Source organism: Alternaria arbusti (genome assembly GCF_024043155.1).
Source record: "Alternaria arbusti strain BMP 1465 chromosome Unknown scaffold_41, whole genome shotgun sequence".
Lineage (NCBI taxonomy): Eukaryota > Fungi > Ascomycota > Dothideomycetes > Pleosporales > Pleosporaceae > Alternaria > Alternaria arbusti.
The window spans coordinates 37,239-51,367 of NW_026249981.1; the positions used below are offsets into that span (position 1 = coordinate 37,239).

Genomic DNA, 14,129 nt, shown 5'->3' on the forward strand with positions numbered 1-14,129 from the left:
GCTCTAGACTGCAGAATGAACAACTCTAAGCTTACAGAGTAGTATGCTCTAGACTGGCCTGGTGAATGTCAAAGGAATAAGCTGTATTGATAAAGTTGCTAGGGCATATAAAGTTCTTCACCTGCCAAACGCGTGGGAGAAGCAATATCGCAACGTCATGTCTGCTAGCCCGTTTGCAGCCCAGCTGGCGTGGCTCGTGTCTGACTAAGGCGGGCTGGACGCGCGAACTACGGACGACGCGGCTCTCTAGGCTGGCCGTAGTTATTGACAGTAGACGCGGAGAAGAGCTGCCTCAGGTGTCGTCTCAGCTGCTGCCCGCCGACTAATCACCCTTACCGCCATCCTCGTGTTGCCGTTTTTAGCGGGCGTTGCGCATCTGCAACAGGCCAAACAAGCTTTCTGCCTCACCCGTTCACCGTCGGCCACGATTCGACACTCGGCGAGTCTGCGACACCCACCCCCAGGGCCCTGTAGATGCGATCCTCGGCAGCGTTTCACCCTGCTCAGCACTAGACCTCCAGACCCCCAGCACGACACCCCTCCGCCCTCACAAAACACCACCAGGCCCCGGATACTCGCGAGGGCCCAATTGCCCGACGACCTCACGACTGACGACATAGCGCCTCCTAATACACCATGAACCCCCCTCCCAACGGCTTCTATGCCACCGGCCCGCCCATGATGAACCCTCCGCCGCCGCGTCTGTTCGGCAGCGGCACCTACGACCCGTCGCAGATGCCGCCGGGCAACATGTTCAACCTCGACGACGACGACCACAACGACAGCGACCCCAAGCGGCGGCGCATCGCACGGGTACATGGCGCGGATATGAGGTGACGACGGCATGCTGACAGGATGCAGGCGTGCGACATGTGCCGGAAGAAGAAGATCAAGTGCGACGGCAAGATGCCCTCGTGCACCCACTGCCAGAACTACAAGACCGAGTGCATCTTCACCCAGGTCGAGAAGAAGCGGCAACCACCAAAGGGGTAGGTGCGATGGACGTGCTGCGCACATGGCATACTGACCGTGCACAGCGCCAAGTACATCGAGGGTCTGGAGAACCGACTGGCGCGCATGGAGTCGCTGATGCGCCTCTCAGGCGTCCTGCCCGAAGACGACGATGGTAGCACCGACCTGGCCACACTCGAGCGGCGGCTGGAGGCACGAGCCGGCCGATCCGCTACACCCCGGAATAGCATCGACGACAGACGCGCCTCCATGGCACCGCCCACAACAGGTCACTCGACCGCCAATGGCACACCGGCCCAGCCAGCTCTCCCCAGTCCGAGGAGTGGCACCGCCTCACCAGAGCCCCAGGAAGAGATGGACACCACCAAGGACAAAGACAAGGAAGAGGACGCGCTCGCCGAGATGATGTGTTCCCTGGTGACGAACAACTGCGGAGAGACCAGATATATCGGTATGTCCTCCATATCCGTCGTCTTCAACGCTAACAAGTCCAGGTTCTTCCTCCGGTTTCTCTATCTTCTCGCCCAAAGGCATACAATGGGTCAACGAAAAGACCGGCGACAACTCCTTCCGCGACATGATCTCCACAGCCGCCGTCGAGGACAACAAGTGGATCCAATGGCGGCCCGACGTCTTCCAGGACATCTTCAAGCGCCGCGTCTACAAACAACTACCGCCCAAGCATGAGGCTCTGTCTTTACTCAAGGACTACTTCGAGAACTTCAACTGCATGTTCCCGCTGTTCCACGAACCGACCTTTATGCATCTGGTAGACAAGCACTACTCGAAAGACCCATACGAAGGATCCGGCTGGTGGGCCAGTCTGAACGTCGCTCTGGCTTTTGCACATCGGTTGCGCGTCATGAGCAATCTGGTCCCAGCAGAAGAAGACGAAAAGGCATGGCAGTACCTGAAGAACGCCATGAGTGTCATGGTAGAGCTTACCATGCGCAACACCGATCTTTTGAGTGTTCAGGCTTTGCTGGGAGTGGTATGTGATAACGGACTTTGAAGACGTTTTCATCTAACGTGTTCAGGGTCTCTTCCTCCTCGGAACCCCAAATCCACAGCCTACCTACTTCTTCGTGGCTACCGCCATGCGACTGGCACACAGTATCGGTCTCCACAAGAAGGGTGCCAACTTCAGTCTCAACGCTGCCGAGGTAGAGCAACGGAGGCGTGTTTTCTGGATTGCCTACATGCTGGACAAAGAGTGAGTCTTTCTGATCTTCCAACAGTATGCAGACTAACATCATCAAGTATTTGTCTGCGGTCGGGCAGACCACCTGTACAAGACGACGACGACATGAACGTCGAGCTACCGAGCGAGACTCCACCAGATAATATCGGCAACATCCCGCTCGCTGATGGAAAGGGTACCATGAACCTGTTCCGTCTCATGTGCACCTTCTCCGTGATCCAAAGCAAAGTCTACAAGGGCCTCTATTCCGTCAAGGCATCCAAGCAGACCGATGGTGAGCTACTCAATACTATTGGCGAACTCGACAAAGAGTTGGAAGCCTGGAAAGACGACATACCACTGGAATTCAGACCAGAGCACGACATCAAGGCATCGCACACCCCGCTCATCCTTCAGGTCGCAGTGCTACATCTCGGATACTACAACTGCTTGACCACTATCCACCGCATGAGCGTGCATCACGGATACTGGACCAGTCGATTATCCAACTTCGCGATACAAGGTCTCAACGCTCGCCCTCTGAACCCCAGAGTCTTCATGTCCGCCCAATTGTGTGTCCAAGCCGCTCGAGCTTCGATACATCTCCTGAAGTACATACCTAAAGGTGACTTGTCGTGTGTCTGGCTGGTCATCTACTTCCCTGTCACCGCTCTGGTCACGCTCTTCGCCAACATCCTACAAAATCCACAAGACACACGATCGCGGTCAGATCTCAAGCTAATGAAGTTGGTCGTCAACTTCCTGAACATGCTGAACGACGACCAAGGTAGTGGCAGTGTTAAGCGCATGTGCACAGTTTGCGCCGAGTTTGAGCGCATTGCTACTATCGTGCTGGAGAAGGCAGATCGCGAACACGCATCGCGGCGGAAGAGGAAGCAGGGTGACAGCGAACAGGATGCTCAGATCGAAGCAACCGCGGCTGAGCTTCTTTCGACAGGTCGTAACCCACAGTCCCCACCTCAGCAGGTGACGACTCCGCAAAATCCCCCCACACAAGAGGGCATGATCTTCAACCCAGATTTCCATGGGTTCAATGAGGTAAGCTACACCACCGTGGTGCTAGTCCAAAGCTAACATGTTCAGCCATTCCCCTTCTCACCGAACTTCACACACGACTCCTTACAACCCAACATCCAAATGAGCCAATACGGCTCACCAGGAATCACCGCGCAAATGCTCCAGCAATCACAAAGCCTACCAATGACAACAGGTGGTGACATTAACGGCGTAAACGCAAACATCAATGCCATGGCCGGCATGGGCCAGTTCGATCAGACTCTGAACAACGTTCCACAAGACCTATGGAAGATGCCAATGACACTGGAATGGGATTGGGCAGATATGACTGGTGGCTTCTCGGGATACGAGGATGGCATCAGTATGAACGGTGTACTTCCGGATTTCTCAAATAACACCGGCCACGGAACAAGCGAGTTCAATCAGGGCGCCATGAATGGCGGTCGATGATGAAGCTTATTCGCAGCCCATCGGATGGAGCTTGCCGTCCCGACAATGGTGTTTCACAACATCGACCATTACGTTTTGACCCTTCAATGCCGACAGAGCATCCCCTCTCATCTAGGAACGGATGTTACCGCCCAACTCCAGCACGATCTTGCGTGCTTCGCTATATACCACTTCTCACCATCGGATGCATCTCTGTTTATGCATCTAATTATGAATTTCGTAGCCGTGTAGAATAATGTTGTATCTCCGAACAAATACATCTTTGTAATAGTACATCTTTTCTACTCCCCGAGAACGTTGCGCATGTACGGTAATCACGTCTTGGTAGCCATCCACCCGATCAATCATAGGCTACCGCTAACATCGCGCTACGGGTCATAATCCGGAGATCCTCGCTGTGCGATGATGCGTACCTGCTAGACGTGTGTCCACCCAGTTACCTGGGTATATCTACCAACAATCCCTGCGCTGATCACATAGCTCCATTCAACACCCTTCCACTCTCGGCTACCTTGCTAACACCGACTCACATCCCATATTGTGTTGAATGAAGACAAGATGAAGAACACAACAGCCCTCCTATCCAGCCTCATAACCGCAAACCACATCCTCTCCCACCACGCCGTCCTCGACCCCTTCGGCCACATCAGCGTCCGCAACCCAAACACAAACACCACTTTCTTCATCGCTTTGCAAATCGGGCCCGCGACCGTCTCCTCCCCCGCTGATATAGGCGAATACAACATCGCCGACGGCACGCCCTTACCCGGTACCGTTGGTGGATACGCAGAACGCTATATCCACAGTGAGATACTGAAGCGATATCCAGATGTTAATGTCGTTGTGCATAGTCATAGTGAGGATGTGTTGCCGTATACTGTTCTGAATTCTGCTGGCGATGAGGATGAAGATGGTGATGGAAAGGGAGATGGAAAGGGAATGCGAGGCATGCAGCCTGTGTACCATATGGCTGGGTTTCTGGGTGGGGAGGTACCGAACTTTGATATTGGGGATGTGTATGAGGAGGGGGAGCCGAGGGATATGCTTGTTAATAGTGTGAGGTTGGGTGGAGCGTTGGCGGAGATGTTTGGGAGGAATGAGACGAGGGTTACGTTGCCTTTACATACGACGGTTTTGATGCGCGGGTAAGTAGTCTCCTAGGCGATGAACGCATGGTGGTATATCTGCTGACAGCTTGTTCTAATGTATAGTCATGGCTTCGTTACAGTGGGCGATGGGATAGAGCAGGTCACGGATTTCGCATATTACGCGGCGAGTAATGCAAGAGTGCAGACGAAGGCGCTGTTGTTGGCTGGTGTTGGTGGCGGTGAGGGAATTGGAGGTGGTGTGAAGTATTTGAGTGCGGAAGAGAGAAAAGCGACGAGTGAGATGAATCGCTGGATTGTGTTTAAGCCTTGGAGGCAATGGGTTATGGAGGTGGAGAGGAGTGGGAGGTTTGTTAATGTTTTGGGGACGCCGCCGCTTGATGTGGAGTGAGGATTGGAGAGACGGTCGGATGTTTGGTGGTTATCAAGCTGCAGAAGTAATTCGATGTTTGAAGCTCGATGTTCTACGATCGAATTGTGTAGGCATGATCCCATCGTGGGGTTGATACCGATAGATCTGCATGACGCCATCTGCCAAGCCCCAACAGCTCGGGAGCGGAGGAAGGCGGTAGGCGTTCTTCCTCTCCGCCCTCTCGACTGCCGTCCGTCCCCACTCACGTCATGTTGAGGTTATACCGCGAAAGGAAGCTCGATATTGTACCAAGACTTTAGCAGCTGAAAAGACGTTAAGATGGCTGCGAGGTATCCATGGATGCAGACATCCGCTCCTAATCCATGCCTGATAACGTGCTTATGCATACACATCACGACTTACCGGAAAGGTGTCAAAGACTGACTTATAAACATGCATCGCCTACAGTTTTCCAGGCGATGTGTTCCGCAGTACCTCTCGAACCATCTACTAGGTCATTAGCATCGGACTCCAGAGGACGTCGACTGTGAACGCATCGATCATCATGAGGGCCTCATACAAGACAGTCTTAGCTGTACTTCCACTCTACGCAACTACGACCATCGCGGATCGATATGCCAGCAACACACGTCCGGTAATTGTCGATGCACCCCAAGTGGCGGCCAACTTTCCCGACGTCCATGGCATCCAGCTGCTATCGCCGGCTTTCATAAATCCGGAGAATGTACCTGCGACATTTACGAACGGCACCTCCGGGCCCACTCCACAGCGTGATCTGGGTATTTCCCGAAGGCCACAATATCTGAATTGCTGGGATTGCTAACTTTCAACAGAAACCTTCGTTAAAGGCCTTACTCAGCGCAACGGATGGATCACCTACAACAGCGAACTGAGATCCGAGGAAGATCGCGCGATCCCATACGTCACATTGACAAATGGCAAGAAAAGCAGTGAGAAACTACGGATCTGGATTCAGGGAGGCCAACATGGGAATGAGCCTGCAGGCGACGAGGGCGTGCTTGCATTGCTTGGAAAGTTTGCGCAAGACTCCCAATGGAGCGCCAAAATCTTAGAGAAGCTTGATCTGCTGATTCTCCCGCGCTACAACGTCGATGGCGTCGAGTACCTACAGCGACAACTGGCTTCCAACTACGATCCCAATCGCGATCATGCGGTGCTCGAGCGACAGCAGACACGAGCTATCAGGAAGCTGCAGTCTGAGTTCGATCCGCACATCTTCATCGACGACCATGAGTACACAGGCGGCAACTTGGTAGCCGAGAAGTACATCCGCGCGCAGGATCTTTTAGTGTCTGCCAACAAGAACCAAAACGTCAATCCCAGCATCCGAGCGTTGAACCAGGAATTTGTCGACGACGTATTCTCAGTTGCCCAGAGCAAAGAACTTAGGATCTTCCCATACTTCACCACTAGCTTCGCAAACGGTACGATAACGATCGAAGAGCCTGATGCGCTTGCTGCGGCAAATCACAAGGGTGCTGGTAATTACCAAGCCCTGACCTTCCTTGTTGAAACGCGTGGCATTGCTATCGCGGATCAGCACTTTCAACGCCGTGTCGCATCCCACGTTATCGTTCTGGAAACTATCCTCAACAAAGCAGTCGACGAGTTCGACGATGTATACAGCACCATCGAAGCCGGACGTAAAGCGTTTATCGAGAGCAAAGACGAGATCGTTGTAACCTACGAACAGCGCATCACCAACAAGACAGTTCCTTTCATCGACGAATCAAGCGGCGCGATTGTTGACGTCCCAGTCTGTTCCCGAAACAGCGATCCATCCATCGTCACCCTCTCTCGTCCCCGCCCAAAAGCCTACGTCTTCTCACGCGCCTGGGCCGATGTAGCAGAGCGTCTCCGCATCCTTGGTGTCACCGTCGACGTCCTGGAAGAAGACTTTGTCGGAACTGTCGAAGCGCTCGTGGTCACGAAGGCTGAGCTCGCAGAAACGAAATTTGAAGGCATTGCCGGTACCACAGTCACGACTAACGCGACGCAGCGAGCAGTCACAGTACCGGCTGGCGGTTTCTACGTCGATACTAAGCAAAAGAACGCTGGGTATGCGTTTACGCTGTTGGAACCAGAGGGAGAGGCAAGTCAGGTGTATTATAACAAGATTCCGCTGGAGGTCGGAGATGAATATCCCGTATTCAGGGTTCAGTAGGCTGTCCGTACCGAGAGAGCTTTACGAAGAGTATACAACGTCTTTCTCATCCCTTCCATTATTTGAATGGGCGGATTCAGTCATCGTGTATCTCGTGTGTGTTTCAGGAGTCGGAAAAGCATACAAACAACCCATCTGCCGATATTGTCCGACTTCTCCATCCAAACGGACATGCATAACCCCTTCTTCAGCCCTACATCTCTCTCATGCAAGTTACTAGCGCCCGGTGTCGTGCTTCTAGTGGTGTTCTAGCTGTCTCCGACCAAATCGAGTGTCGTGATGGTGATCTGGGTGGCCTGACACCAGGTTTACCATGTATACCCTTGGTTCTCCTCGTTTGTAGGGCCGAAAGAACTGAAACTCTGTTCCTCGCGATCGTGAGAGTAGGTGGGCCGGGGATTAACGAGGATGTAGTGTACGGCAATTGCTAGTGCTTACTGCTGTCAGGCGAAGTTTAACCGGCAGGAGTGCTTGTTTGTACTGTATGTTGGGAGTGGGTGGTAAAGATCAGTCTGAGCAACACTGATACTCCCATGGGAGATGGATATCTGGCATCGTCTCACTCTTACTGACAAGTTATGAAGCGCTTCTTGTTACCAATTCATTCTCATAGATATATATACATGAAAGTCATACCCCTACCAACCCCTCACAAAACGGAATAAAACAAAACCGAAATGTAATGCGCCCAAAGCCATAGGCTCCAAGTCATCTAAGCACTGCCGCCAAGCTGCTTAGTAACATATTGGGTACCCAAGTTCTGCGTGGGAGTGTCCCTGGGGTACTGAAGATGCTGCGCGTTGATACCCTGACCGTGTGTAGTATCGCATACACCATCGCCCTGTTATCATCGTTAGCCGCCATTTCCCTTTTCACGGAACAAGGGATAACTTACAAAGATGCACACATCCAGCGTCTTGCCCTGCCAGTTATCCGGAATGCCCCTGCTCAGAGCCGCAGACAGCCCGTTGACGTTCTTCGTCGTAGTACCGCCGTTGTTGTCCACATTGCAGCTCAGTCCACTCTTATGCGCCGGGTTACCAATGAGGAAAACACCCTTAACAGCATCGAAGTTCGCACCAGTGAGCTGAGACATGGCGTTCACCGTCGCCTGAGCACCCTGACTGTATCCCTCGAGGATGAAGCACTCATCCGGGTTTGTGCGTAGTGTAGACTGAACTTTGTTGACGATATCAGCGGTACCAGCTGCACTGTTCTGGCTGAAGCCGGCAGCGTAGACGGTGTTGTAGATCTTGCCGCCGGAGACTGCGGACTGGATGTTGCGGTTCATGGTGCGGAAGCCGGAGGATTCGCCTTGGATCTCGCCGGTGCCGCGGGTATTGATGATGGTGTAAGACGAGCATGCGGCGCGGGTGGAGAGGTTGTCGACGGGGGCAGCGGTGGAGAGAGCGAGCAGCGAGGCTGCGGGGAGCATGGTGGAGAAACGCATGGTCGATGTGTGAAGATGGGTATGGGTATCTGGATGGATGTATGGAGTATGACAGTGAGAGAAGTAGAGCTGATGATCTTATCGTCAGGGTGGTGTCGATATTACAGCGGATCTTCTCTGCCTTATATATCCACCCTCCACCCATAGACAACCCGTGTGTAATAGGAAAAAGCATCCTCTACTATCCATAGATCCCACCTCACCTCGGCAGACATTCTTAGCGCGTTTCACTCGCCGATCCCCAGGCTGCACCTCTACACCGAATAGGACGGAACCTGCATCCGCTTCGGAGCACTAAGTCATAATCGTGGCCGTCTATCCCGTAGGCGCCTCGATCGTCACATGGCCTAACGGCTGTCACCGTCTGGAGTGGGTAGAGATCTTCTCTACCTTCTCGATTTGGATGACTTCATGACCAGGAACGGGGATTGCGGGTGAGGTGTCGTGACGGGTATTCGGTGTCTCTGTTCATGCGTCGACGCCATTGTGTCAAACGCATATGTCATATGTATCTTTGATCCCAGGATACCGATGGCGAAAGGTGGCACGGCATGGCTTTTCGAAACTCCTCAGTCTTGATAGTGGCTGAAGCGGCATGGAACATTCCATCCTATGCCGTCTACTCGAAACAGCCAGGAAGTGGGGGTTGAGTCTCAAAACTTCCAATGACATGGCAAAACGCATTCATCGTGCCTCGGGGGAGCGACTGCACCATGGTGGACACTGGACCACCCGGTGCGCCTCACAGTCTCTAGGCGCAGGTCCTGAATCGCTCCTGCGGGTCCGCGGATTGTTGGCCTTACCGTGTTCGGTATACTTGCCTGCTGTTTGTGGTTTGGAGCCTGCCGCAAGGAGAGACCCCAATTATTACTCCTTGCCGTCGATCGGCATCGAGCCTCGGCACGGCAATGGAACAAGGGGAGGTGCAGCGTCGGTGGAAGTACCACAAACGGATGGTGAGGATGTGGAAGTGAGGTCGGAAATTATCGAAAAAGCAAGTCATTACTCAACTCAGCGCGGGACAGGCAGGTCCGACAGCGGCACGAACAGTTCGTCGAGAGAGCTACAATGCAAGTAGCGGACACTGACAGAAGACGTGCAGTGGTGGTGCCTTGGTGTGTCGAAACCAGGGCCGATCTTCCTACTCGCAGTATGGTACGGGTGATCGTTAGCGGGTCCCGCTGATCCGAGGAACGGCTCTAGCGCTGCGCTATGCCAGACGTGGCAGGCTAAGCTCCGAAAGCTTCGACTTCAGGATGGCATCTTGACCGAGAAGTCGGCTGGATGTTGACCGAGGTGGCAGTAGGTGAGTGCGACTTGGAAGCGGAATTCGATGTTTGCCTGATCGTTGAGCCTTACCCCGCCAGATCATTCCTAGGGTGACCCCGCGGGAGCGAGCAGCAATGTAAGCGCATCAGCTGATCGATTGTGGTCTTCACAGGAACTGCCGAAACGGCGAATTCAAACCTTGGAAGGCCGCGACCGAACGGTGACATGGAAACTCTAAGTGACGTCTTTGCGCTAGACCATGTGTCAAAAGGTTACCTCAAAACGTCGCCACGTGTGACGCTAGTTCCACATGTCTTCCTCGTCATTTCACTCTCCAGGTATTCCCGACTTGTTTGTATCGCAACGATTCGTATCGAGTACTTGTTTTCCGCGGAATATCCAATGATAACTGGATATTGCGAGGTCCGTCGGCACATCGCGCCGCCTCTATACGTTCCAATCTTCTTGCATCACTTCAGTCTCAACGGCTCATATTCCCAACATTAGTATCTTGTAGATGTAAAATAGAAGAACAGGATGCTCTGCAAAGTTCTGGCAGCTACACATCTCCACACATGTCCACCTGGGCAGTCCGCGATGTATCGCGTGATCATCCGGTGATTCCGGTCAAGCAACAAGTCAGAAGCACAAGACTCTCCTCAAACCACTCTACTCCATCATCGATTTTTCGTAGAACTTTTGATTACATTGGCCAGGTCGCGCTGATGTAGAGAGAGAAGGAGATATGCTCGCGCAACGTCAGTTTTTATACGCCTCCTGGCCCAAATGTCAAAGCTCGAAAGACGTGTGCATCCTTACGGTGGCCTTTGAACGGAAGCAAGCAGCCGACCCATTGGCGCTTAGCTCTTCGATTTGGATCAACTTCCCCGGACGCCTGAACTCATCGAAACTCCAAGCCAGTATTTTGGTGTCATTTCGAAGACGTCTCAGTCCACTGTTCCCTTGCACCCACAGACGAAGCAGGACCATGCCAGCTCGACCAGACTCTTTCGGAAGATCATCAACTGGTCGGTGTAAGCCTTCGAAAAAGAAAGTCTTTTGATAAGTGTAAGGAGTTAGATTCTACAGCCCACGGATATGTTCTTATACACGCAGGCCTAGCGCGATCCCCACCCGGGCAGTATAAAGTTTCCACGAGATGGTATATCGAACAACTCAAAAAGCCAGTACGCGTTACCAAACCTCCAAAAGGACAGTAGATCTGGGTGATGTTCTCTGTGACCCTCCCGCAATCATAATTCAGCGCAGAGCCTTTTTCGAAGCTTCCGAACAGCTACGCAGATAATCACATTCATGTGTCCTTTCTCCCTGAGGAATTCCGCTCTGCTTTTTGCTGTTGCACAACGGGGAGGCCGACAAGCTCACACCATCTGTTTGACTTTCGCGTTTTTCGGATTCTCATCCCAGGTACTCTTGTAGTTTTCAAACAGTGAATCCCGCAACGTTTTGGTCGAGGAATGAGAGCACAAGCGTGCAACCTTGGGTTTTATACGCGGCCGGAACGGAGGCTGAGCAGCGCCCAACACATGCTATTGTGGTAACTGCGTTTTGCTTCGTCGACCTTCTCTTGCATAAGTTTGGAAAAGTAAAGTCTGGGATATTTTGGAAGATGAATGGAATTTGATCCATCAGATGGCGGGTTCTACACGTCGCCCGACTAGAGACGGACAGGCGCACCGCATATAGCAGTCGATGTTGTCTTTCACTCTCCATGATCAGGACAAGCACGTATTCTGAACCAACGGAAGCCATAAGGTCGATGTAGAAGTGATAGTTCGACGCCAGCCAGAAGGCAGGATTTAGGTGCGAGTCGCACAGAGACCGGCAAGCGCACCGCATGACATCATCAAACATCTCTTTTGGTTTTCATGAGGGCGAACTGCCGCTATTCTGAACCCCCGAATGTCAGTGTAGCGAGACCGGAGGGAGACCTTGATGGTCGTTGGAGGGTGACTTTATGTTCAAAACGAACGAAGGCAGGCGCTCACACAACATGTCTGCAATTTTGGTTACTTTTCAGTCTCCATGCCCAGAAACAGCAACAGTTTTTGAATAATTGAAAGCTGGATTATTAGTGAAAGAGTGAGACTTCAATAGTCGCCGCGAAGTAGGTTTTATATGCGCGCCGAACACAGACCCACAGACGCACCATGTTTTCATCCCGAGTATTCTTTTCGATCTCCATTTGATCTCCACATTGATGTTTTGAACACCGAGAGACTGGATCATGCCTTGGGATCTTCAATGTTTTGAGAACGAAGTTTTGAATGCGAGCCGAATAAAGACGCGCAGACACACCGCGTGTCTGACTTGGGAAGGCGTTTTGGTCTCCATTCGACAAAGTCGAATAGGTTTTGATATGTTTGAAGCTACCTAGGTAGGATGTCGGTACAGAAGAGACATATACACATAATCGTTGGGATTTTGGAAAATAGACTTTTCAGGCCAGCCTCACGGAGACAGCCGGACTCGCCACATAAGCAAAGCTGGTAGTGATTTTGATCTCCACATGAAGAAGTCAAGTGTCTGTTTTGAGTAATTGGAAGTTGGAGATTGGTCTAAGAAGGAGACTTGGATAGCCACGGGAAGGTAGAATTTATATGCGTGGTGCAGTCGAAACAGACGACCGCACATGTAACAGTGAATTCTTTGTTTACACCTCTCATGATACTGTCGCCATTCACGTTCGGTAGACACCAGCCAGAGTTCCATCAAGAATTAGGAGGTATGCTTTTGGACGTCTGGTAGCTTGCACGCAAGCAGAAAAGGCGGGAGCGGAGGCACACAACATGGGCACTCTGTCTGCTCTTTTTAGATTCTCATCGCCAGGCTTCACTGTCATTTTGGAAAGATGCAAGCCGGGGCTTTAGGGCCAGAAGGAAGACCTGATTATCGAAGAGCGGTCATTCGGTATACATGCGGAAGAACGAGAGGCAGACAGACATAGTACCTCGATGTAGTCGCTTTTTGAAACTCCATGCGAGCTTTTCCTCGTGGGTTTTGGTATAAGGAACCGGGAAGAGTGGTGTGGAAGGAACAGCCTAGTCGCGACAAAGACAGGCTTCTATATGCGCGCCGAGGAGGAGCAGAGACACTCCATCGGGGATGGTTCTCGTTGTTTAAAATCTCCATATCGACCTTCCCGAGCTTATTGGACCCATACAGACAGAAGGCGCTGTTTTGAAAGAGTGTTGGAATGATTGGAGGATGAGGACATCGCGCATGTGTGCAGCAAGGAAGCAGAGCCTCAAAACATGGTTGGAGAACCAGATCTTTTGATTGTCCATGATACGGAGAACCTGACTTTTTGAGAAAACTAAGCTGGAAGAATGACATTGAAGTGAAGGCCTGGATAACGGAAAGTAAACAGCTTTTGTATGCGTGTGCAGAGAGAAGGCGCAGGCAGGCAGCATCGCTCGGCTATTGCAAGTTTTTGAAACTTCATAGAACCTTCGATGAGGGTTTTTGGTCGAAGTAAGCCAGAGGATTGGCGTTAGAGGGGAAGTCCAGTCATACGACTGGATCAAACACCTTTGTGTAGACAAAAAGAGGAGGCGCAGGCACAAACATGCACTGATAGTTTCCCATTTTTGGTTTCCATGGAAAGACGTGGTACGCCTTTTGATAAACCCAACTCAGAAGGTTGGTGTAGAAGTGAAGCTCTTGCTTCTGGGAAAGAGGCGGCTTTATATGCGACTAAACCGAAGACGACACACTCTCAGCGTATCGTTGTAGTTCCGGAATTTTTCGAGTTCTCATCAAGACCTTTGCTCGTATTTTTGGTAAAACACGGAAACAAATGTTGGTAAAGAGGTAACACCCCAGCCGCCAGGAAGCAACTTTATATAGCCCCAGAGATGTTGCGCGCAGGCGCACAGCATGAGATCGTTTAGCGCTAGTTTTGAACTTCGGTCATGGAAGCGTCGATAACGGTTTTGTAAAGCGAAGACCGCGACATCGCGCATAACGATTTGACTTTGAGTCTTTAGCTCGAATGCCATCGGCGAGCTGAGGAACGAGAGGCAGACATCACACATGCGGACTAGACTTTTTGAGCTCTCAAACTGCCATGCGACGTGTTGTGG

General features: G+C 51.9%; 4 protein-coding genes across 4 annotated transcripts; 2 read left to right on the top strand and 2 right to left on the bottom strand.

Annotated features, from left to right (window-relative positions):
- Positions 1-636: 636 nt before the first annotated feature.
- On the top strand, positions 637-3,640 carry J4E86_011699 (uncharacterized protein; the record flags this gene model as incomplete). The annotated part of the gene is made up of 7 exons (XM_051452189.1): positions 637-813; positions 862-989; positions 1,038-1,423; positions 1,467-1,963; positions 2,010-2,185; positions 2,233-3,211; positions 3,257-3,640. 7 exons carry the CDS (start codon positions 637-639, stop codon positions 3,638-3,640), a joined length of 2,727 nt encoding a protein of 908 aa, XP_051296639.1.
- Positions 3,641-4,402: 762 nt separating this feature from the next.
- Positions 4,403-4,814, bottom strand: J4E86_011700 (uncharacterized protein; the record flags this gene model as incomplete). Its single annotated transcript, XM_051452190.1, has 2 exons — positions 4,403-4,595; positions 4,768-4,814. The coding sequence occupies 2 exons, from the start codon at positions 4,812-4,814 to the stop codon at positions 4,403-4,405; spliced, it is 240 nt and encodes a 79-aa protein (XP_051296640.1).
- Positions 4,815-5,663: 849 nt separating this feature from the next.
- Positions 5,664-7,304, top strand: J4E86_011701 (uncharacterized protein; the record flags this gene model as incomplete). Its single annotated transcript, XM_051452191.1, has 2 exons — positions 5,664-5,898; positions 5,953-7,304. 2 exons carry the CDS (start codon positions 5,664-5,666, stop codon positions 7,302-7,304), a joined length of 1,587 nt encoding a protein of 528 aa, XP_051296641.1.
- Positions 7,305-8,016: 712 nt separating this feature from the next.
- J4E86_011702 (uncharacterized protein) lies at positions 8,017-8,754 on the bottom strand (the record flags this gene model as incomplete). The annotated part of the gene is made up of 2 exons (XM_051452192.1): positions 8,017-8,145; positions 8,200-8,754. The coding sequence occupies 2 exons, from the start codon at positions 8,752-8,754 to the stop codon at positions 8,017-8,019; spliced, it is 684 nt and encodes a 227-aa protein (XP_051296642.1).
- Positions 8,755-14,129: the final 5,375 nt, after the last annotated feature.